The sequence below is a fragment of the Athene noctua genome, chromosome 16, assembly GCF_965140245.1.
Source record: "Athene noctua chromosome 16, bAthNoc1.hap1.1, whole genome shotgun sequence".
Classification (NCBI taxonomy): domain Eukaryota; kingdom Metazoa; phylum Chordata; class Aves; order Strigiformes; family Strigidae; genus Athene; species Athene noctua.
The window spans coordinates 14,888,022-14,912,777 of NC_134052.1; the positions used below are offsets into that span (position 1 = coordinate 14,888,022).

Here is a 24,756-nt window from a genome sequence, read left to right on the forward strand (position 1 = left end):
TGCCTATGAGACCTCTGAAGTAAGCGGGGAGGCGCTGGGCTGGGCACTGCTGGGCTGTTCCCAGCAGCCAGCAATGAGGATGGGAACGGCGGGTTTGTGAGCGCCGAGCAGAGGGGATGCTGATCTGGACACACACGCTCTGTTCCAGTGTGGTCACTCTCCTGCTGTTGCAAATGCATACAGAGAACAGACAGAAGACAGACAAAGCCCACGCTTGCTCTCTTGTCTTCTGGCCTTTCACCCACACGTCTGGCCCAGCTGTGCCATCATGCACCGATGTCTCCCTGCAGCATCCCCCCTGCCTCTGGCAGGTGGTGCCTGTCCCTGCCTTCTTGCTGCAGGTCCCAAAGCAAGGACAAGATGTGCAGAAAGGTTGGCTTAGCTTGAGTAGAGCTGGGAAGAGCACAGCTGCTGAAACAACTGGTCAAATTTAAGACCATAATAACCTGCAATTTCTGCAAAGCGCCTTTCTGAATTCCCAAGTGTGGCTGTGTGTCCTGTTCAGGTTTCCCCAGGTAATGGCACAGTTCCTTATCATGCCAAAGCTGGCCTGGATTTCTGTTGTGCCTTCCCTATGTCTCAATACCTTCCCGACCTACAGCAAGGGTTTTTTACAGCTCAGCGTGACCCTCTGCTATTTTACAGGAGCCGTAAGTTGGATCCGGGAAATTTCCTTTGAAAGCATGCTCTGAAGCACGGTTTGAATTTTAACCCCAATTCCCCCCTTCATTTGCATGATCCTTGCTCAGCTGTGGTCCCCATGGCTCCTGAAGGGCATCGACCGAAGTAAAGTCTGTCAATATAAAGACTGCAACTGCTGTGCTAATGATCACTCTTGGTCCCAGTGGGGCTGAGCTGCCTCAAGCAATTCTTTCAGCCTCTCCAGTCTTTACCAGCTGATCACAGACCACATCCTGCACAGGCATCCCAAACCTGGAACTTTATTTATAAAATTATTCATACAGGGACACACAGTCCTCAACCGCTTTGGCTTGACAGGGCAAAAATTACTAGGCAGGGCACAGTGAGACCTCTGAAGACAAGTGAAACTAATTTGCTGGGGGCTGGTTTGTAGATGCGAAGCCTCTTTATGTGCTGCTTTAGGGAACAAGCTCGTGTTCTTACACTGCTGAGTATATGCCAATGGATGCCACCATGCTATGTACAGACTTTAATAAGAACTTTTCCCCTAAATTAGATGGAGGAGATGAAAATGGCTTGGTAAAATGATGCGACCTTGGAAAGTATTCCCAGAGAGCTCTGGAGCAACTCAAGCACAGACACGCAGTAAATTATTCAAAGGGCCGCCTCCATTTCTCTGCTCCTTTCCTTCCAGGTTATCTAAAATCCACAGAGTGGGATATAATTTCTTCCTTCTGGGGCTATATTTAAATCATCCCTGCCAGCCATGGTGGGAGGAAGAGACCAACAGTTCCCAGCAAACACACAATGATGAACATCCAGAGGAAGATCCTGTCAATGACCATTGCAACGTACTTCCAGTCTTCCTTCACCTGGGAACACAGAGATGAAAGGCCCTTTAGTAACGTTTATTTGAGACTAAAACTTATGAAGACTCCTAGTGCTTCAATTCCAAAACAAGATACTTTCATTTAAGTCCAGAGATAGGAGGGGAAGGTCTTGCTTGAATTATTTAGTGGTCCTATATGATGGCAAAGATTCATTCTGTCACTCTCTGATTCCCAGACTGTGTGGGTGTGCATGTGCAATTGCAAACCCTGCTCACTGCTCCCCAGGGGTGACATACGCCCGCAGATAATTAAGCTCATCTGCACACTCACTATCCCATTTTCCATGAGTAACAGCTGTAATTGGGTGTGTAAATGAGGCAGCGATTCAAGCTGGAGGGGGGGGGGGGCTTGGGGGGGTGGGGAAAGAAATTACTCCCTTCCCCGTGCCCATAAACAGATTTGCTTACAGATGAACAAAGCCAACTCTTTCTGCAATGGGATTTACAGATTTGGGTGAGTAAGCAGTGAAAATGAATCAGAAAATAGAAGTGGTCTTCCTCACTCTGCTTTCCCCCCCCCCCTTTTGTTTTGCTGTGGGAGGATTTTCCAGCAATTCCTCTCTGGGGAGGTCTAGTACTTATTAATACCATCAGGCAAGAATTGTAAATGGCTATTTCATTAAGTAAGAAACCACATACATATGAAAACCTCTTTTATTACATTGCTGTTATTAATTTCTTTCCCAGGAAGAGGTCTGATCAGATGGCAAAGTTTTATTTGATATGGCTGTACCCATTATCATTTCCTACAATACACCACTTGGTGATTAATAGACCCGAGGGCTGAAATTTGGCATGCTGCCGTGCTCTTTAGGGAAAACAGCTCAGCAGGAGCCAGCTCAAACCTCTTCAGTGGCCGTGACTGCAGGTAGTCAGGACCGTGGTGTAAGGAGGAGACAGCAAAGCCAAGGCTGCGTTTTGCTGGGGCTGCTTTACCGTGACCCTGAGCAAACAGTGGTTTCACCTTGCCCAAAGCTGCCTCGTACACCGGGCCGTAGCATGAGTGAAAAGCACAGCACAATGGTCATGTAACACTAATGGCACAGGCCTTGTCATCCACAGATCCTAGGTTTGTTTTAAACAGAGATAATAATAAGGGAGTAGCCAAGAACAGTAGGTGTGAGCTAGAACACAATTTGTAGGAGACTTGGCTGGATTATTAAGGATTTGCTGATTATGCTGAATATTCATTTTGGTAAAGGAAGCAGTCCATAGAACTAGCCATTTGGAGCAGATGATGTTTTCACAGGTATAGTGGCATCTTCAGGTCCTAAAATAATTATGATCTGTTAAGCACCAAACAAACAAGCTGTGAGCACACCACAGTGACTCTGTAAACTCACCTTGAGTCTTCTCTCTCTTCACCAGTCATGGATGCACCACTAAATTTTATCTTATACCTTGTGGATGGTACAGCAAAATCATGATGTGTCAGGAGAGAATATCCAACCCTGGCTTCCGTGCTCAATGATGTGACATTTTATTGAGCTAGGAGAATTATTCCTTGCAGGTAAGGTACGTGCATTTACCTCATTTTGGCATGGTGAACCCTTCACAAACTGATCGTGAATCTTCCAATGTATTTGCAAAGTACCTGTCATCACGCTGAGCCTCAAGGCAGACAAGGTTTAGCTGAAGTAACGCAGCCAAGTGAGCTCTTCAACTACACCTCTTACTATTTGCCATGTGGACTGCTTGGTTAGGCCTTTAAAACATCTGGTATTGTTCTGGCCCCTTGACTTCGAAAGCAGCTTTGTAAATTGGGAAATGAGGCACACGCTGGAGAGCAGATCATATTTTCCCATAATTTGTTCTCTGAACAAAGCATCTTAAATTTCAGGAATACCTGAACATTTTTTTAAAGTGTAAGAATCGGTTAAATATTTTCATGCAATGGATAATTTTATTCCTTTTAAAAACAGAATCAAGTTAAGCAGGTCTTTACTATTCAATAGGCAGAGGTAAACAAATAGATGTTCATCCTAAAGCTTGTTGGGGGAAACCATGTTGATTTATTATTGTCCATCCCTGAGCACATCCAACTGTAAATAGGGTGAGTAAAAGAAGTAGTGACCCTTGAAATCTAAAGGAATTCTCTCATCCCAAAGATAAGGTCTCAGTGGGTAACTCCCCTTTGCTGCACTTGGTTTTGGATCTACCCATCACTTGCTGAGAGTTGGAGTGAGTCTCTGATGCTTAAAATTCCTCATGGGAAGGGCAGCTAAGCAAGCTCTGGATGATTGTGTTTATGGGATTAGTGTTTCATGACGCAACCGACATGTAAAGAAAATCTGAAATTTACCATCCAGTGTCCAACTGGAAAGCTGGATTGAGTAAACAGTTCTGGCAAAGTAAACTTTTCTGAGTATTCATGCTAGTAAAAGTAGCTAGATCACATGAAGAAACTAGATGAGTTTCTCTTTGAGAAGAGGAAAGTGGGAGAATAGGAACAACCTGAGAAGTTCAACAGAGATTTGCTTTCGAATGTAATGGTGGAGGCATAAATACCCAGCCCATCTTGAAAATGATGGCTGGGAGTGCATCAGATGGTTGCAAAATCGATATCCAGCTTCAGACCGAAAGCACGGAAGGGTGAAATGGGAAATTATGGAGAGAGAGTAAAAACAAAAGAGGAGGAAGAAAAGAAAACAATCTGGATTTTTGGGGGGTTTTGTTTTCTGTGGCATTTCCCCGTGGTTCAGCACCTCACGTGGAGCACGATCCAGCGAGGCCTCTCTAACAACATCTATGCGGCTGTCAACATCTGCCACCCCAACTGTATTTTGATTAGTTTTTAAGAAGCTCACTCAAAACTATTTTGGGGAAAGGATCAGGGTCAGGAACCAGATGACTCCCCCACCCCCAAATTCCCCCAAAAGTGCAGGAATCTGCAGCTCTTCCCTGGCCCAGCGCCTTGCAGGGTGGAGCAGAGCATCCTGCCCCAGGACCCAGCAGAGGCTGGAGGTGCCTTTGTCACACCTGAGCCTCAGGATCCAGAGCCTGCGACACAGATTAGAGCAGTCCTGGGTCGTTTTATTGCACTTTGTTAAAAATAAACCGGTGAGATTATCCCGTGTTTCCTCCCTCTCAGCTACATTCTCTCCCCATTTTTTTTTTTTTTTTTTTTTAAGCTGTCTTCAAAGTCTCCTTATTAGATTAGTCTGGAGACGCACACACGCATGAGGACAGCACAGCTTTCCAGATGGTGCTGTTGGTGTCTGGTTATTTTGGCTCCTGTGTGACATGCAACTTGTTTTGCTTCTCAGTCTGTAATTAATTTCTAATGGCATTTCTATCATATGCTGGGACAATTTGGTCTTGCATTTCCCCCAGTGTACCGTTGTGCGGGTATCGTTTGCGGATATCTTTTTGTTACAAACAACTGCCTCTTGCCTTTCCCATTTTCTCTTTGCTGAAGCACTTAATTAAATGAGCTATTTACTTTTAATTTAGAAGCACTGCCCCTGTGGCAATGGTGTTTTAGGGAAAAAAAAAAAAAAAAAAAAAAAAAAAGACAGGAACTTCAAAAGAAGCTCTGTTTTCATTCTGGAAAGGTGCATGTCTCTGAAAATATTACCCAAGAGACAGCAAGCTGTGTCTCAGGGGCTGCAGCCGCATCAGAGGTGCCTGCTGATAGATTTGTTGAAGACTTCCATGAAGGAATGCCACAATTTGATTTTAAGATGAAAGCAAATTTCTGACTACTGATTTTTTTTCCCCAATAAATTCTCACTTTAGTAGATCAGTTCTGCTCCTCGCACTCAATTTAAATTCCAGAAGATCCTGTTTTCTTCTCCTTTGTCATTTCCACCTGGAGAAGAAAAGTGCTTTCCCACTTAACATTAGATGGATGCAGAAAAATAAAATAGTATAGCCTCAGACTGGCATCAGCAATTATTCACATGTGTGTGCCAGCCACAACTGCTGTGAAAGAGCAGAAAACTCTGAGCAGGTTTGCAGGCTCTTCCTGGGGAGTCTGGTGCATGGGCGGGCCTGGGGGTGACCCTTCTCCACTCATTGCTGGATATTTTCCTGGTGCCTTTGCTCAGAGGCTGGGTAGGCAGGAGGTCTGGTCAGAGCCCTCAAAACTGCTCATTTTCCTCTGCTTTTGCTGTTTAATGCTGTAAATAGCTTTGTCCTCAGGATAACTGCTTCATTTCAAGAACGAAATAGTGGAAGATATAGGTAGAAAATTCATGGCGCCTGAAGACTGTTTTCAGTTTAAAGAAAGTCGCAATCAAGGATTAAAAGGAAAGAACCCTTGCAAGGTATTAACTGGCTCGGTTCTTGATGATATCAACAAGCTTAACAGAAAAAGAATCAGTTGAAATGGGAAGTATTATTGGTGTAATATTCTTTCATTTGCACCATGGGGAAACAAGTGAGTTAAAATCAGCTGACTGCCATGGGTTTGCTTGTGGTTATTGCTGGGAGAAGAGAGCAGAGTTTAATTCCCTCAGTCCTAACGTGCTGGTGAAGTGCTTTAACCTGACAAAGAATGCTGGGCTGTCAACTAATGAAGATGGGGACTCACAGCCCATCTCTGCTACAGATTTGTTCTGTGACCTTGATCAGGTCACCTCTTCTCTGTATTTTGGCTGTCACTCCTCAACGTGAGGAATAAACAGTTACTTCCTCAAAGGGATGTTGTGAAGGGAAATACATTAAAGAACCGAGTTCTCTCAAACTATGGTACCAGAGAGTGTATAAATGGACAGTAGCACTTCATCTTTTGTTGCTGCTGCTAAGTGCTCAGTGCTGTGAAAAATGCAAATATAAACACACTCTTCATGCCCAGGAAGCCTTGCATAAAAGTATTATGGCTGTGACTGTAAATCTTGAGAAAAATCAAACTGTAAGCATTGCTGACAGATCCCTCTGCGAAAAGCTAGATAAGACTTTTCTTTAGTTAAGAACAGTAACTTCAGGTTATCTTGTGGCTTCCTTCGTTATGCCCATAATTAGCTGGCACACTGTACCCATAGTATCGCCGGGGAAGAGCTCCAAGAGGTGTGAATGGATGTGGCATTTGTACGTGCATCACCATCTCCATTAAAAGAAATTCTTTCAGCCTCTACTTTCCTTCTCTATTTGTAGCCGTATTTACCCCTTCAGAGGAAGTGTGAAATTTCCCTGTCCACCCACCTTCCTGCCCAGAGCCAACTGCTCCAGTGGAAGTCCACTGAGGAGGAACTGAATCACACAGAGCTAAACATACCCTGCAACGTCCCCACGCTACTACGCGCTTCCCACATCCGCAACCTATTTTGGGAATTTGCTTTCCCGGGCTCAGTAGCCAGAGTCAATGCCTAATAAAAACCAGAGTGTGAACTCCCCGTCTGCCAGAGGCTTCTCCATAAAGAACGTCTGCTACGTTCCCAGCAGATGACGGGGTTTTTTGGGGATCTTCCACAATCTTAGCTGTTTCCTTCCTACCTAACAATTTTACTCCTATTTTCTGCTGGAGAATCCTATTTTTCTAGAGCAGCTCTGAGCACGGTCCGGTGGTGCCACCCCCTTGGCCCACATGCCTGCCAAGACCCCAAAGGACAAACTCTCCAGCTGTGCCTGTAGTGGCCAATGTGTTCAAAAGTCACAATATCAGGGATGGCCGAGCCCGCATCAGCAAACACACTCCCTGTGCAGCCCCCAGGTTTGGTGGGGCTCCCTTAGCAGATAATTTTGGACTGACTCAAGGAGAGCAGACTAAGTTAGCATACTTACTGAGAAATCCGCATCTTCTGCCCGCAGGTGGTCCGCGATGTAGTGAACCCCTTCCACTGCCAGCTTCAGGGCTGGGGACATCAACACAAGATGTTGCTCTTTGGCGTTGTGATTCTTGCTTCCTTGAGCTGGTGTGCCAGCTGCCTCGCTCCTTTTGCATTTACACTTGCACTGAGAGGGCTTGTTCTGCGGCTGCTCTTCATTTAGGTGGCACCGCTGGGATGCTGGAGAGCCAGTGGATTGGCCATTGGTCTGGGAAGAGTCCTCCTGCAAGTAGCAATACTGGATACTCCGGGACCTACAGCGGATATTCCCTTCCTCTGCCTTATGGGGGCTGTACATCTGCTGAACACTTAGCGATCTGCCTTTCAAGATGGAGGTGGTCTGGGTGTCACTCAAGGGGTTGCATGAGGGTTGTGGAGAGGGGCAGGTCACCTGTACAGGCTCTGGGTGCAACACAGAGTACTGCCCAGAAGGGGACTTGCAGATGGGCTGAGGCTTGGCCGGCTCCTCGAGGCGGGCACAGAAGGAAGAGGTGGGTGATGGATCATTACTCTGGGGGCTGGGGGAAGATGAGGTAGTGAAGTTGGGTTCCGCATCGATCTCAGACCAAAGCCTTGGTGTATTGGTTATTTTGTGCATGGATTCAATGAGCTTCTTGCAATTGTCTTTCACTGCAGAGGGACGTTTCATGAAGAGGAGGCGTGGGACTATGTCAAGGAAGATCCTTCTCACCCAGTCAGGCATCGTGTGGGTACGTGGGGAACGATGGTGCACGTTGAGCACAAAGACAGTGATGATAATAGACAAAGTAACGAATATCATGGTGAAGAGAAGATACTCTCCAATCAGAGGGATGACCAAGGAGGTAGAGGGGATGATCTCCGTGATGAGCAGCAGGAACACAGTGAGGGACAGCAGCACGGAGATGCACAAAGTTATCTTCTCTCCACACTCAGAGGGCAGGTAGAAGACCAGGACAGTCAGGCAGGAGATTAGCAGGCAGGGGATGATCAGATTGATTGTGTAGAACAGTGGCAGCCTCCGGATAATGAAGGAGTAAGTTATATCAGGGTAGATTTCTGTGCAGCATTCATATTTCTTGCTGTTGTAATTGCCCACAGCGTTGATGATGACCCATTCCCCGCTCTCCCAGTAGTCCAGCTGGTCCACATGACTGTGCATGCTCACCAGGTCTATCTTGGCTTTGTCATAGGTCCAGGAGCCAAACTTCATGGTGCAGTTTTGCTGGTCAAAGGGGAAGAAGGTCACATCGATGCTGCAGGAGCTTTTATAGATAGCAGGTGGCATCCATTTAATTCTCCCATCATAGAAGAGGTGGGCCTTGGTCAGGTGCGTGACTGCAAAGTCACCATCAGCACTGGGGAGAGATAGGTAAAAAAAGACTAAGGCTTCTCTGGGACATCTCAACTTTGTTAAAAAAAAAAAAAAAAAAAAAAAAAAAAGGGATATTTAGTGCCTGGATTCCAAAAATGCACTTGGGGCACCTGAGGGGTGCAAGAGGCACATCATACGCAAACACTGGATCTGGCCACTCTACCCAGTGGGTTTCACAATCTGTTGGTTTATGCAAGCACTAGATTTGCATGCAAATGTCAGCCCTCACCTTGCATAGGTCAGGCCCTTGAGGTGAATATACACAAGTTTTCAACAAAAGTGTCCCGTTAACACCCTGGAAAGGGCTGAGTTTACTTTAGAGAGGTGGGAGGAACCACTATCAGGTAGTGTGGCTGTGGGCTCTGCAGAATTAATTGTGACAGCTGCTATAAATGAAACAGAGTTGGGTAATCATTCAGTCTCTTACATGAAAAACAGCAAGCACATCCTATTAATAGGAATAATGAAAGTTAATCTCTTGATTTCCCCGTCAGGAAGAGAGCTGCCTTTTGTGGTGTCTTCTTACAGGGACTCTCAGTTGGGGTCTGCGTGCTGGTATAAGATAAATAGATAACAACCCAGGATTTTATATCAGAAAGCCATTTTCCAGCCAGTGTAAAAGCTATTCCATGAACAGCATTTTTTGTTTGTTTTAGATCTGCTTTTCTCAGCTGACCAGTGCGCTGATTCCCCCCAGCACCGTGCTGTGCACCTGTGACAGCGGCTGCTTCCAGCTCGTCATGGGGACTGGGATACGGATGAAGAAGATCCAAAAAGGCAACAGAGGAGGCAAGTGCACTGGGGATTTGGCGTTGGAGAAAGGAGGGAGACTGAGAAACCCTGGGAATGGGATCCCCAGCCCTGGAGACCTCCACCTGCCTCAGCATCACCAGCCACAGCTCCGCTACTACACGTTAAACACTGAGCCTGACTCTTGGCCCTGTGTGTGGAGGCCACAGAAAGAAATTAGCTCATTAACAGATCCAATTAGTACAGCAGGTGATTAACGCCCTGGGTGGCTATGCCATCGAGAGGGGCTGTTCCCTCCCTGCTCTCAGTGAAGAGTGTATGTGGACTGTGACACTTCAACTCCACGTCTGGAGCCACAGGTCCTTTCTCTACAGCAAAGTCCTTCTTCCAGGCAGTGTCCGCAGGCTCTGCAGCCTGTTAGCTTACACAAAGGGGCAAAACTGAAGCTTTCAGAGCTGCACAAGCGACATAGCTCCTTGCTGGAATAATCATCGTGATGGGGACTGGGTGTTTGAATCACAAAATTGCACCTTTACCTGAAAAATGAGCCAAGGCCCTACATCTGCAGCCCTCTTTGTGCAGTGACTGGCTGAAACGTCAAACCTTCTCTCTCCCTCGATTTCTATTTGCAGATAGAGGATTTTGGTATTCTTGGACAGTCATGACCTGGATCAAACACCCTGGTTCAAACAGCCTTAAAATGTGGATGAGGTTTGGATAGAGATGCTTTTTTTTTTTTTTTAAATCATGAGTAAATGCCTGAAATCTCAACCAAACGAAGCAGGTGCAATCAGTTTGTAGAGCAATGCCCTCAAGTCTAGCTACAGGAATAGAGAAAAGAGCATCCAAAAAGCAGGGAGGGAACTGGGGACCATCTTACACACCCGGCTGAAGCCACTGCAGAGCTCAGGGATACAGAGGGAGAAGCCTGTTGGGTGATGCCGTGTCACAAACAGCCACGCTGCTCAACAAAGGGCAAGCAAAGCAGGGAAGGGAGAGCTTCTGCTAAAAACTTGAGATGAATTATTCAGGCTGCTATAGATGGAAAGCTTTCTGATCCTGCCCAGCCCTTCCAGCTGGAGCCGATCCAGCCTGCAGCCACTTTCCCAGCAATGGGCAAAGTCCCCTGGCCCTGCTCCGCTGCTTCAGTGCTCAAACGTGCCGTGACAGCAGCCGGAGAGCGACGGGGTGCACGGGGGGACACACACCTCTCCTCTTCCTCACCAGCAGCAAGATAAACAGCACAGGGACCATCCGGCGGGGACCCTCACGGTGCTAAAGGTAGAGCAACTTCCCTAAATTTATTTCTTTAAGGAGATCATCCATAAATTCATAGGAAAAAGGGAAAAAAATTCCAAACTTTCTGCTATTTCGTCTTGCCCTGTGAAGCATCCTCGTCAGTCCCTGACCACACTGGTCTCCGGTAAGGCTGGTGTCGTGTGGTTTATTTTGGGAAACAGCAGCAGGATCTGGCCCTCAGGAAGTGTCTTGGCTAACATGGTCTCCAGGCAGAGATGGCACATCCCCCCAACTCCCACAATCACAGCCCAGATCTTTGTTTTTTGAGACAGTTTTCCAGGTTGCTTGAATTAATGGTAAAATAAACTCAGAATTACCGCGTGGTGGAGAACCAGGTTTTTACTAAACTCATCTTTGTTGCTACAATTTATTTAAATTATATTGTCTTTGCTCTTTGTGGCAGATTTTGGAAAAAAAGAAGAACACAAAAAGACCCAGTGTTTTTTAACCTCTGGACTTTTTCTAAAGCTTTAAAATGTCTTAAGACAGGAAAGCAGATGTGTACAAATCCAGACTAGTGGGTCAAACTGTTGTGCCTTAATCCAACGCAAATAAAACCAAGCAATGACACTGTACCACCCAACCAACTCCTTTCTTATCGCTTCGTTCTTAAATCTAATTTACACTCCAGGACCACTTGCTCTGGATGAAAATAATTTTTTCTTTTTTTTGTTTTTTCTCCTGGGTTTTGCCTGCACTATAAAGCCAGATTGAGACACGAAACACGCACAGCAAGCAACAGTCCAGTGTTTGCTGCACTCGGTGGTTTTCTTTATACATCTCGATAGGAATTTGGAATCCAATTCTGGATTTAATGAGATCTCTGAGGCACGATGAAATCATTCATTAATGGAACAGTATGTTTGTGGTTGGACTCATGTTACAGAAAAGGGATAACGAGCATCCACTAGTGTTTCCCTTCTTATTTGGAGCAATGTGTAAGTGGCTGAGTAAACTACACAGGTGTGTGTATTTCCTTTTGAAAACCGTTGGAAAAGAGCATGAAATTCTTGCTGAAAATTAATCCAGAAACAATAATAATTCACATAATTGTGTTTCATTCCCAGAAATGTCTCGTCTGGCAGTTCTGCAGCCTCTGCACCACTAGCCACACACCTCTCTTCTGCAAGCCGAGATGTAACCAGAGGGAGGATGATGATCTCATGCGTCAAGTATTTCCATAAATGATCTGCTTCTTTGATGAAGAAGATATTTTTTAAACTGTTCGCCTAACAAACGCAGCCTCATCGGGCTCACACATTGTTACAGGTAACACGGGTACTGCCTTCCAAGCTGCAGTGCCACGGCAGGAGTGAAACCAGCAGCAGAACTTCTTGCCTTTGAGAATCAGTTAGTGACTCTCACCAGCCATAAACCACCCTGGGATCCTCCTGCTTCTCCCTCACCAACCTAACAGGGCTGTGAAGTAATTCCTGACTTTACTGGGCGCGTTTGAACTTCTCACTGCAGTTCAATGTAGAGATATTTGAGCAATTTGTAAGCAGGGTAAATGAGCCGTGCTGTTGTACATAGACTCTGTCTAAGCCAACTATAGCATGCAAAGGTAATGTTGGCAATTGTCTTAACCCCTCATGCATACATATATTTTTGGCTCCTTCCCCAAGATTAACCCCCACACTGGACCTTCAAGCATACGCTTACTGGATTGGAAGCTACACGTGCCCTGATGTTACTTTTGTCCTGGGTGAGGCTTTCGTTCTGCTCCCTTCGACATGAAATAGGGAGCAAACAAGGTCACTTGGCTGTTGATGGTCTTCCAAAGGCCTTCCCCAGTCTTCTCCAGGGGATGAAGGTGAGACAACTGACCCCAGATGAAGTCTGCAGTTAGATCAGGGAAACCCTGTTTTCTTGTGGAAAGCTTTGCTGTGGGAAAACCCACTCCTGGCCAAGTTATGCCGACAGCCCTGGCTGCATAACATGAATATTTCCTCAGACAGGAAGGTGGGAGATCTGATATAGTGGAACGGAGAAAATCTCCAGTCATCCCTTTATAGCAGTCGCACATTTTCTTCTCATTCAGTCTAGATCACTGTATTGTGACAGTTGTCATGAAGAACGATTTGGAAAGAGGAGCAAGCGCAAGGTGAACATCACAACAAGAGCCTGAGATTTAAGATAGTCAGGATCTTCTGATTACTCTGACCTGACAGCTCTAAAAATCTATCAGTAATAAAGTACTAGAGCTCCTATATGTTCATGTCAAATACAACAGTGCACACCAATAAAGAGAAAAGACAGTTGCTTATTCCTTTGCCAACAGAAACAGCGCCACTGTGTTCTGCAGCTTTTGATTCCTCATTTCAAGAATAAAGGCTGATCTTCTAAAATCTTCTAAGTTTATAAGGTTCAAGACTGGCATTGTTTTACTGACAGCCATCAACTGTATTTCATTAAAAAGCTCGGCTGATGGTGATTTTATTTATTTTTTTTTTACCAGCTTCTATTTTCCCTGCAGTTGGGAGATACATCATCTCACAAAATTAAATGTTTTCAGAATGCATGTAAATGAGGCACACATTTATTTTCATTTCTGATGATACAATTTATATCCAAGCAGAGCTTTAAAAGCCTGAAAATTATATATATATATGGATATAGCAAGAATGTCCTCATTTAAAGCATTTTTCATTGAACGGCCGTAACCAAGACAAATTAGAGTTTCACGAATGTTTAAAAAAATGTACCCTGCACCCTTCTGGTAGACATTAAAGAGATGCTTCTGTAATGTTGAGATTAAAATACTCTCCAAAACCAAATCGGAGAATATTTTATTTAACGATTGTTTTGTAGTTACCATTTTAGCAGCACAAATTCACGGGTTGGAAGGGACCTCTGGAGATGATCTCATTCAAAGTCCCTGCTCAAAGCAGGTCAGCCTCAAGAGGATCAGAACCTTGACCAGTTGAGTTTTAAAGATCTCCAAAGTCTTGGCAACTTGAGTACAAAACACCTTGGGTACGTAGATGGAGGTGTCTGTGCACTGAGGGGTACTTCTTTAGGTCACATCCAGCTTTTGCTTGCTTCAGCTGTTTAGAACTCAGTGGTAACCGATATTTTGATTGTTCCTCAGGAAATAAGCCCCTGTCTCAGAAATAGCTGTGCTACACCAGTGAAATAAGCACAAGTTTCTCAGAAGGCTCTAACAGTGCTGAATTTGTGCGTTTTGCTTCAATTCTTCCCTTTGCTAAGCACCCTCATCAGCACTTTGGAGGCAAAACTCTAGCTCTGTCCTTAGCGTAATGGTAGGAGAAGTCCTTGGATGCTAACACAGCAACAGCCCATGAGACAGATCCCTCTTACAGATTTCTTTCTATCAATTCCTGTATTACTGGGTAGAGCTCGGCAGCAAACCTCAAAGGCATCTGGAGATCTCATTCCTCTCCAGAAACATTAGTCATTTAAACTCCCAGAAGAATCAGGAAAGCTTAAGTGTGAAGTAAGCTATTATGGGCCTATCATAAGTACAATCTGGTGCAAAATGACAAGACTCCGCAAATACACACATACACACAAAGAAAAATGTCAAGAATGTTTCCGATATTTTAAAGGTTAGACCAGGGCATCTTTTGATATTTCTCCTCCAAACAGCTTTGGGATGAGTCAGGAAACCAGTGTTACTCTAAGTGTCACTGGTTTCAAGCATCATAGTACAGTTCAAAAGAACAAGTCGCTATAGCATAGTTCAAAAGAACTCATTGCTTCCTCATGATTTTCAAAAGCTGCCTGCCAGATGATCTAACCCAGCCCAGTAATCCTTTGTGTCCATATTACCACTGGGTAAAGTCCTCAAGATAGTTCCTACTCCTAATTACAGAAATTTGTGCCCAAATTATCTTAGTGTCTGATCTTGTCATTTAGTCTTTTTTTTTTTTTTTTTTTTTTTTATGAGGGTGGAGGCTGAGGCAGAGATTACTTTTTGGAACAGCTAACACCGGAAAATATTGACAAAAAAGAAAATTTTGAAGTCTGAATGTTCCCAAGTAGCTTCTTCCAAGGTTTTACAATCATCAGGCTAGAGAAGGCAAATGCTATGGTGCTATCACGAATATCCAGTTGAAAAGCAGCCAGTGAAGCTCACATTTCAAGTGCCCTGCCCATCATTAAGCTCAAGGACATGGTCTTGCATTCCTCTGGGCAGCCTTTAACAGCTGGAGCACCTGGCTGTAAATCTGCAGTTTCAGGATTTTCTCCTCTGGAGTTTCTATGTTGGATGGGGTCCAAATGGCTGAACACAGTAGTGGAGGAGCGAAAAAAAAAAAATAATTTGAAATGCAGCCTCAAGAGCTTATTCTCTGTTTAGACAAAAAAGCTTTCCTTTTTTTTTTTTTTTTTTAAATTTACAAAGGACAACTAAAATGTGCGTAAAGTCCATTCATGAATGGGAAAAATAAGTCAAAGCAGAGGATAAGATAATTCATTTATAAATGATTTGGTGGTGTCTGAAGAGCCTTTACAGCCTCAGATAAGGAACAGCTGGCCTTCTTGGCAGAGGAAGAGGCTTTGTCGCTTCCCTATTAACTCATATTCCTCTGTTATACATATGCTTTGTCACTTCTAGTAGAAACTATTTACAGAGTCTTGGAACTTCTCTCATCAAGCCTGAAAATTCAACAGCATATTAATTTCCCTGTAGGATATTAATTCGGTTTTACATTCCTTATGAATGTTGACAACTACATATACTCTCTAGGCCAAACCAGCTGAATTTACTGATTTAATTTGGGCCTCTAGAGTGGATAAATAGAAGTTTTTGACAATAATGAGCTTAGATATGAGAATAACCTCACAACAAGGGGTTAGGTTTCCTTAAAGATGTAAATCTCAGAACAATTTAAATTTCACTATTTCTATATATACACACCAAGGTGAAAACAGAAGAGGCATTAGTGTAATCTCCTGCCCAGGAATTCTCTTTTCCAGAGGATACCACCCCAAACAGAAACACCATACTTCTGCCAGAGCATGCGATAAGCAATAAATAGCTCACAGTAAAAAGCCTGAACAGTGCCAAAGGCCAGTGTGGCCACTCACTCTCTCTTCCACCAAGGTCTCCGCACACATTCTCTTGCTCTTAGGGACTCAAAATTATGTGCATTATTTAAATTCCCTCTAAACAATATATACATATTATATAATATGTAAAATATGAGAGGGATTCCTTGTTAGCATCACCCATGACTAGTCACTGCCTTTGCAAAGCCTTTCATTCTGAAACATTTCTAGCCGAGTTGCCCACAAGGGAAAAACACTGGTTATGCAGTTGGGGAGCTGCCATGCAGAAAAGCCTCATCTCGGTGTCCCGTCACACCACGGGTTCTGCCTTGCACGCATCGCTTTTGCCCTGCAACCCCTAAAACCCACGGAACTGTTAGAGCAGTGCAACTGAGATACTGACTGCAGCTTCAGACGTGTTTGGCAGGAAGTTAGGTGGAAGAGAGAAGAAAACCATTTATGTAAGACTGTATGAAAGTGTATGGGCAAATGTAGCTCTAAAGAGGTATAGAATTAATGTAAAACCATTACTGACTGGCTAATGGTTGGCGCCTGCACCCATGTTTAATTCATACATAAAGGAACCAATTAAAAATGCATGATAGACTTAAGATAACCAACAGAGAAATTCATGATTATTAATGGGAAGTATGGATAAAGGGAGAGAAGTAGCTTGGATTTAGGTAGCTGGGGCACTAGACCTCCTTGCACGGTAGCAGGTCACCAGGCAGTTAGACTGGCTACCTGCCACACCTCCCTGCAAGCCAGACTGGGCCAAGGAGTCTGGTGGGCAAGGCTGAAGGACTCGCACCCCAGAGAAGGGGGAGGACATTCTGGACTAGCTCCTGTGGCCAGCAGGTAGGCAGCTGGTCCTGGAGTCCCTCTAGTTCTCAAGTGACAGCAGCAGGAGACTAGGAGAGCAGGGCAGAGGAGCAGAAGCCAAAGGCTACCCCACTCAGAGGTCTGGGTGCTCAGTGGCCTCTGGGGGCTGCTTTCATCCTCAAGTCTTAAAATGTTTAGAGCACAAGAGGATACTGAGGCCTCCTTCCCTAGTGCCAGGGCCCTCCTTGCATAGACCACACTCATCAACCGTGGTGAGCCAAGGGAGCAAATGCAGAGATGACACATCAGGCTCTTGTGTAGCAGTAGCTCCAGCAAAGGGATGGTTTGAAGCACAAAGATCCCGTAGACAACGGAGGTTTGTGTAGCACTATTTCCTTTGGCGCTACGGTCCATCACAACAACCACCAGAAGCTCCAAAAATACTAATCCTTACCATTGTCATTAATTAAGCAATGAGAGGGACAAGGACATCCATTTTTTCCAGTAGAAGCTGTGAACACCTTTCTTGTCTGAAACGGGAGGCACTTGTAATATAATATTCATGCTCAGAGAGTGTTCCTGTAGGACTGGAGGGTTCAAGTGCCTTGGAATTAGTCACAGCCTTTGGTCTAATCTCCAAAAGGCGCTATGTGAGGGTGCAGTGGTTTCCAAGAGGTTTGCAATCACGCCACACCACTGAGGATCGGAGACAGGCTAATGGGAACGATAACAATTTGCATAGTCTCCAAAGCTCACAATCCTCTGGACAGATTCCCCCTTCAGCCATTTTCTTAAAACAAAAGCATAATCATATCAAACTAGAACCAGGCAAGTGTTTATTAAAAATGAGCCTGGCTTCCGTTGTGTTTTCTCCGAGTGTTAGCCACATACAAAGATGGTTTTGTTTGATGCTTGCAGTAAGTGTTTTCTCTGGAGCCTGTGCTGGGGAGGGAGACTGGGATACCCTACATCCTAGGAGACTGTGAGCTCTGCTATGATAAGCCAAGGAGAAAACAGTCTTGGCACTTGGACAGTCTTTCTAAGAATATCAACAGGCTCCAAAGGAAAGAAGAAAAACAACCACCCACTCTCTAAGAAGTGTCCATACAAGGAACAGATTTCAAGACATCAGGGACAAATAACTATTAAAGAATAATTCGAGAAGTGTATTGAGCTGACCCAAAACCTGTATTTGTAGACACACAAGTCTGACATGTTTCAGCATATTTTCCTTAGTAACTGGCTTTTCCAGTTGATGGTGATGAATTAGGGGAGAGCGCCTTGGTGAAACGAATTTGAAGAGGACTGAAAGCTCAAATCCAGCTCCATTGTGTATCATCTGACATGTGAAGAGAAAACTACACCTGACATCCCCCAACAAAACTTGCTGTTCAGAGAAAGGATTGTTAGGAGAACAAAGCCCTGGTGATGAATGTTAGTCATGTCATTTAAGGCACGTCTGGGACAGATATTATGAGAATTTAAATAGAAATTTAACAGAGAACAAACCAAGGAGGAATAATTGCAAGAAGCACCTTAACAGTATGGGCAGAGAAAATCCGTAAGGATGGGTTTGGCCTCTGGCCACAATGCTCAGACTCACTTGTTGTAGAGGACGATATCTGGCCTCCAGATGAGCTCTGAGGGGATTCGGATGGATGTGACATTTTCATACTCCTGGGGGTCCCAGCGTAGCTTATAGTCATGCCACTCCTGCCAAAACCAAGGTGGTTACAAAGCTGGGAGGGTTCAGATTACAAAATTGAAAAGGAACATGGAAAAACACGTATTTTGGTGCACCCACCTGCTTCACCCACACGTTCGTGGTCATCATTTGATTTTTCTCATCCTGAAAGGCAAGAGCAGATAATGGTTACAAAAGCAGATGAAGCAGCCCAAGGAATTTAATTTCTCTTAGTTGTACTTAATTTCTGTAATGATAAATCACCCCTGCAACAAATGTAAGTTCCATCTTGGAAATAAAAAGCAGATGTTTCTGTCATTTAACATGGGACAGGGCACAGCTGCCTGAGAGCACTGAACAGCTGAGCCTGCACCTAAGCAATCTTGTGAGCAGACGGACTTGAATTTATTGGGATTTTCCTCGGTGCTGATTGATTCAGCCTAGGACGATGGGCCCAGGCAGAGGAAAGAGCTCCACAGCTTGGCTTTGAGCTGAGCACTGAAGGAAAGGGAGTGATGGAGATATATATATATATATATATATATATATAAATCCTTACTCACACATGTGTATGTGCGTTACAGTGCTCAACTTCAAGTTGTGTTTAGTACTTCTAGTGTGAAACATCCACAAACAGAGTTCTGGAAACATGAAACTCAGCAGTGTTTCTTCTTCTACCCAATACATGAACTTAGGAGCACTGTGGATTGGATTTTATGAATAAAGCCAAGCCACTCTGCTGACACGTAACCCTTGGACACCTGGGGTATACCCGTGCTGTCAACTGGTAGAGTTTTTCCCAACTCTAAGTAGTATGGAAAGGCAGAAATACACACACACACACACTTTTAAATAATGTAAGGCAGATATAATGCTGGCAACACTGCAGTAGAATTAATTACTGCTTGTTGCTTGCCTTGCATGCTTGTTGTAATCTATATGCAAACAACTAAGATGAATCATGTGGGGCAGAGCCTAGTGCTGGTCTGGTGTCACACGGCAGCTCAGAGCTTATTTGTGTGTTCGTTCCTTTTCTCTCTCTCTGGTCAGCATCAAAACTAGCATGACTGGCAGGGCCCGTTTGGAGGCAAACTGCTCTTCATTAAGCTGTGGCAGTTCAGGATTAATTCTGAACATGGAAAAGCCAAGAGATTCAGGTGGGGGGCTGTGACTCCCCCTTGCTGAGCTTCCTCACTGCTGTTGTGGCACCTGGTCCCCGCATCTGGCGTTAGGGACCAGAAGCACACAGAGGAAGGAGGAATACAAAAACCATTCAAATGAGCAGCAAAGAAATGGAAAATATCCAGCTACTTCCTTGGGTGCCAATGGGAGATGAGGAATGGCACTGGAGGAGGCTGCATGCCCTGGACTGGACCAATCCTAGATCATCTGCTTCTCCTCCACTTTGCAATTCAAGCATCTGGGAGTCTCCACCACAGAACCTGCACTGGGGATCCCAGTCTCACAGGCACTACCTTTTACTGGAATTTTCCTCCCTGCCTGGGTGCAGACCCTTGGTGGGAACTCCTGCCCATCAGTACTCCCGAGGGCTCTGCCATCCTCCTGACCCAAGCGAAACATGACTCTAGTCCTATGGTTTTTCCTCACAGGGGGGGTTTGCCATGTGCTAATGGCTGCCTGCCTCCTCCACCAGCACGGCCGGCCGACTTCTGCACGGGGACAGCAGGTGATGCTGCAGCTGACGGTGGCGTTGCACTGCCTGGCCTCTTTTCTCAAGGTGAACGCAGCACACGGGGTCCTGCAGAGACATGGGCTTAGGAATCCCAAAGGGTTTCTCAGTGGCTGCTCCTAGACACATGCTTGATCCCTTGCCACTTTTTTCTGAGCTCAGAAAACCCTCAGTACACCAGGGTAAGGTAAGGACACATAGGGATGTCAGGTTCCACATCGATTTTTTTTGTTCCCCCCTCACCCAGCTTTTGTCAGCAGGAGCTGGGGTTTGAATGAGGCTCTGATTTCTCTTTCAGACTTCTTGTCGTTGGGAGCCGAATGTTGGATCTAACAACTGCAGCAGGGTTTGCACCAAAACAGTGTCACTGTCGGGAAGGGGGAGAGACAGCTGAAGTGCTGCAGTGGTGGGAGGGGGTGTCATCAGTCCCCAGCCACGGGGACCGGGGCAGGAGGGGATGAGAGCTCTCCTTCAGCAGTGCCCACTGCCCCGGCACAGAACCGCTTGCTAGTTGCACTTCTAACTACTGACATGATTTTAAGAAGATTAATTCTCCTTAAGTAAACTGAGAAAAGCACTATGAAGCAGGTGTATCGATTCCCCCTCTTCCACAATTCAGCAGCTGCATAATGGAAAGTCTCTCTCATGCCTCCACAGTCACTAATGTCTCATCTTTAGTCTTATCAATTATTCAGATGAGAACTGTACAACTTCAACATTAGCAACTGCAAACAGCCCTGGATCCCTCAGGCTGACGTAAGGGAGAGGAGGGGAGCGGAAGACCATTTCCATGCTACAAAGCCGGAAGCTGATGGCTTGGGCACAAGGAGATGCAACTCTCTAGCACCCAGCGTCTTTGCTTGCCCACCGCCCGCACCACCTCGGCTCTGGTTCCTCTGCATCCCAAAACTCAAAATATAAAATGTTGTGGAGAGTCATCTGCTACAGGTGTCCCACACCAGTAATGTCTTTAAGTTGCATGACACTTTCCATTATCACCCCTTGTACTCTGCCACAGGAATACAATAAAAAGTGACTGAAAGCCTCCGGAAGCAAGGCCAATACTTGGTCAAGAGTTGTGCGTCTACACAAACACACTGTCCCAGGACATGACATGTGCAAACAGGGACAGGAGGGAGAAGCGTGTGGGACCAAGGTCTGTACAAGCTAGAAAGCCTCTGTGTGTGCTTAACTTCTGCAGCCCTGCAGGGATCTCCTTCGGATTCAACACTTGACCCCAACACACTGCAGTAGAGTAATCCTTTAAATACCATTTCAGCGGGCATCAGTCCGGAGCGCCAACCACTCCTTTTTGTACACAGCATATGCCGTTTACACATGTGTAACTTCTATTTGAGCAAACGTTCAGAGACAATTTTCTTGTTAACATCTGCCAGATTAGCTAAAAACCCTCAAAACTTTTGTTTGCAGAAAGCTCTTCAGGTAAGCTATCTTCCAGAGATACGGAAACCACTGTTCCTATTAGTTTGTGTAAATTAGTGTTAATAATTATGGCTCAAATTCCAAATCAGCTATTTATTTTTTGCCTTAGCCAAGACTCTCTGGCATTTACCCCAGTTGCTCCACTGCTTTGCTGTGATCAGTCCCACCAGTTTTGTTAAGGAATTTAAAATTTTGCCTATAGTAAATGAAGAATAAAGGATCCGCTTTGATGACCAGTTACTCACAGGAGTCATCCCTCATTCCAGCAGAGCTGTCTGCATGATAACTCTTCTCCGCTGAGATCAGAGGCTTCCCAAGCTGACCTTGGACCAGTCTGTAAAACCCACATCCACCAGCAGCCTCTCCCTGAGCCCTGACCCGGTCAGTCTTGGCTGCTCATTGCACTATCGGGTTGCACTTACAACATCGATGAGCTGGGCAATGGACAAGCCGAAGCGGACGAGGACCACATCAGAAATGTTGGCGACGGGGCGGGACCACTTGTTATAACCAGAGAAGAGTTTCTTCAGGAGACGTTCCTCCGCGTGGGCTCGGGTTTCCACGTGGCCGAAGGCTGTGGGGAAGGCATGGGGCACAGCGGGGTGAAACACGTGCAGCTCCAAGCACCGGCATTGCTGGAGCCTTCTCCTGGGGGGATCCCCAGGCTAAACCCACCGATGGGCAAGTAGGGACACATAGGAGGGTGATGCCACCCTGGTGACTTGCCTCTCTGCTACCCCCAGGCATTGCCAGGTATTTCTCTCTCTGTTCACCCACCACAGCCAATTCCCAATGGAGGGTTTCCGTTGCAGAGCAGGATTGGTCTGCAGAGAGTGAAGGCATCACTAAGACCATCTGAAAAACTCTAGACGGGCCATTCTCACCTGAATCTGGACTAATTTTTGTGGCCACTTTGCAGCAAGATTTTAGCCCTAAAGTCTGCAAGCAGGAAAGAGGGATGCTAGAAGGGCAAGGGAAGAAGGAAAAAGTAGCCTCCTGTTAGGAGAAAGGGATTTTGGATCAGATTTACGCATAAAAACTGGCACAAAACACATCACAAAAAAAAAAAAAAAGAAAGAAAAAAGGCAGACTGGAATTCAGCTCTTCAATCTAATCTTCACAGCTGGTCTCTCACAAAAAACGATGGCTCAGAAAGAGGATGGGGGGGGAAGAGCACAAATTGGGTAACAAGAGAACAGATTTCCTCAATAACGACTTCAAAAGTTCGAGGCTGCAAGGAGCAGCCCTGACTCTGCACATACACTACGGGAACCATCGAAGGTGTTTGTTGGTTATGAAAAAAAAAAAATTAAAGCCACCCTCCTTCGGGGGGCTGCCGGGGGAGCTGCGCTCCCGTGCCGGCTGCACGCAGACGCATCCTCCCCCACGGGCGGTGGGGAGAAGGAGCCGGGGGCTCTCCCCGCATCCCTCACGGAAGATGGCTCCTACTTACTCTGTAGCTGCCCTGGATTATACAAGGGGAAGCATTAGCCGAGCGCTGCCTGTGCTCTCCCCAGCCGGAGCTGTAGCCCGGAGACACGTTAACACACTTCACCCAGGGAAGAAAAACCCAGGCTGGGGGGAGGATGGTGAACCCCTGCCTGTATCGTCCCTCCTGTCCCCTTCCCCAGCGCGGCTTTAACCCTTTCCCCATCACATCAGGCAAAGAGCAGAAAATAAAAGCAAAGCAGAGGGGGGGGGGGGGTGTGTGTTTAGGGGACCCGTAACGATGGGGCAGGAGGATGCAGGAGTGGGGGGAAATTCCTTGTTGACAGGGACCGGAATTCGCAGCATGCCTTTGAGAGGATAAGGGAGAAAAGAGCTAAGGAGCAGAGCAGGGGTAGAAAAGCTTCTCAAACTTACCGGGGAAGACGCTGGCACACAGCAGGAAAAGGAGGTTTCCTTTAGACACGAGAAATCCCATCGTGGAGCAGAGCTCAGGCTCTAGTACGCAGAGTCTCCCGCCAGGACAACTTTTCCTCTCCGAGTCTCTAGATCCTCCAGCTTCATTCCCTTAAATTCCTTTCTTTCTCTCCCTCTCACCTGCCTTTTGGGAAAGAATAATAGCTGGTGGTTTGGATTTGCGTTTCTCTTCTGATTCCCAGCTCTCCCTCCTAGAAGGATGCTCTTCCCTGGGACACGGACGCACATACACTTGCAAAAGATGTGGAAGGGCTGCAGAAAGCTCCTGTGAAGAGACCTGAAACAGCCTCCCCGGACTCTCCTACTCGCTCCTCTCCCCTTTCCTACGGGGTGGTTTAGCTGCTCCGTTTATTTGTTATCTGCCGCCGCTGTTTTCACCCTTCCCCCAGCCCTTCCGACAGCCTTTGCTGATTTTCCTGCTGATGGGCCCCCGATGCCCAAGCCAGCCCTTGGTGGAGCAGGGAAAGAGCACAGTATGTTTGTATATTTAATATACTTGGACCTGCCCACCTCCTGCTTAGGAGGAGGAGAGAATCTGTGCGCTCCAGCGAACAGGCTGCAGGGGGGAAAACTTTTAGCGTGAGAAATAAAGGGGGAGATCCAGACCCCAGGTGCAGCCAGAGGTGATGGGCATGGGGCCATCTGGGATCTTTATAGCACCTGAAGCCCAAACAGTCCTTAATTAACGAAAACTGTCTGTTCGATCTTGTCCAAGTGCTTTTCAAAATCACTCCTATAGACTATCAGGGTAATTAGCCGGAGAGATATTTCTGGCCTGGGTATGTATCCTCGCTGCTGACAGTTATTGGGCTGACGAACCTGGCCCTGAGAACAGGGCTCTGCTGTGCTGGGTGCTGTGCACCGCAGTACGAATCCCGCTATTAGTCTCTGCCCATCGGCAACACGCAAATCAAAGGTGAGACTGAGACAAGAGGTTGCTCGGACGTACCTTAAACGTACCACGAATAACCCTGTCGAAGTCATGAAGCCTTTTTGTGGAGGAAAGGATAATTCCTAGTGTTAGCAAGGAATTATCAGTCCGGCCCTTCATCTCACTTCCCTGATTCCTTGCACGGGAGACACAGAGTAGAGCCTTCTCCATTTCATTTTACAACTAGCTTTGATATTAACACAATTACTTCCACACGGATAGCAAATGGATTTCATTTTCAGGCAGGGGTAATGTTGCCAGCTGCAGAATTAATCAAAGTCTGTTCTAATAATACTAGCTACATATTTTATGCATAATAATTTCTCTACTCCCAAAGCACCTCAAATATCTTCCAATATAATAGATTGCTGGCTGAAAATGGGGAGGATTAAAGCCACAAGAGAAATTAGATCTGTAGTGAGATTATAAATAACATCAGTGTAGTACCAAACTTGGCTTGTCTTTTCTTGTCTCATCTCTTCCTCAACAGTTGTCAGCCTTTCAAAAGACAACCCCGCCATATTTTCCACTGGGTGTATGGACTCCTG

The 24,756-nt window shown here is 45.8% G+C and overlaps 1 protein-coding gene across 2 annotated transcripts; it reads right to left on the minus strand.

Moving 5' to 3' along the window:
- Positions 1-938: 938 nt before the first annotated feature.
- On the minus strand, positions 939-23,730 carry CHRNA4 (cholinergic receptor nicotinic alpha 4 subunit). Of its 2 annotated transcripts, none has more exons than XM_074919895.1 (6): positions 23,218-23,730; positions 21,780-21,928; positions 18,342-18,386; positions 18,141-18,250; positions 7,256-8,636; positions 939-1,514 (listed from the first exon to the last, which is right to left on the minus strand). In XM_074919895.1, exons 1-6 carry the CDS (start codon positions 23,276-23,278, stop codon positions 1,389-1,391), a joined length of 1,872 nt encoding a protein of 623 aa, XP_074775996.1. In that variant the 5' UTR covers positions 23,279-23,730; the 3' UTR covers positions 939-1,388. The 2 variants fall into 2 exon arrangements, with proteins under 2 accessions (XP_074775996.1, XP_074775995.1); XM_074919894.1 differs by having other exon boundaries at positions 21,777-21,928.
- Between the last annotated feature and the right edge of the window lie 1,026 nt (positions 23,731-24,756).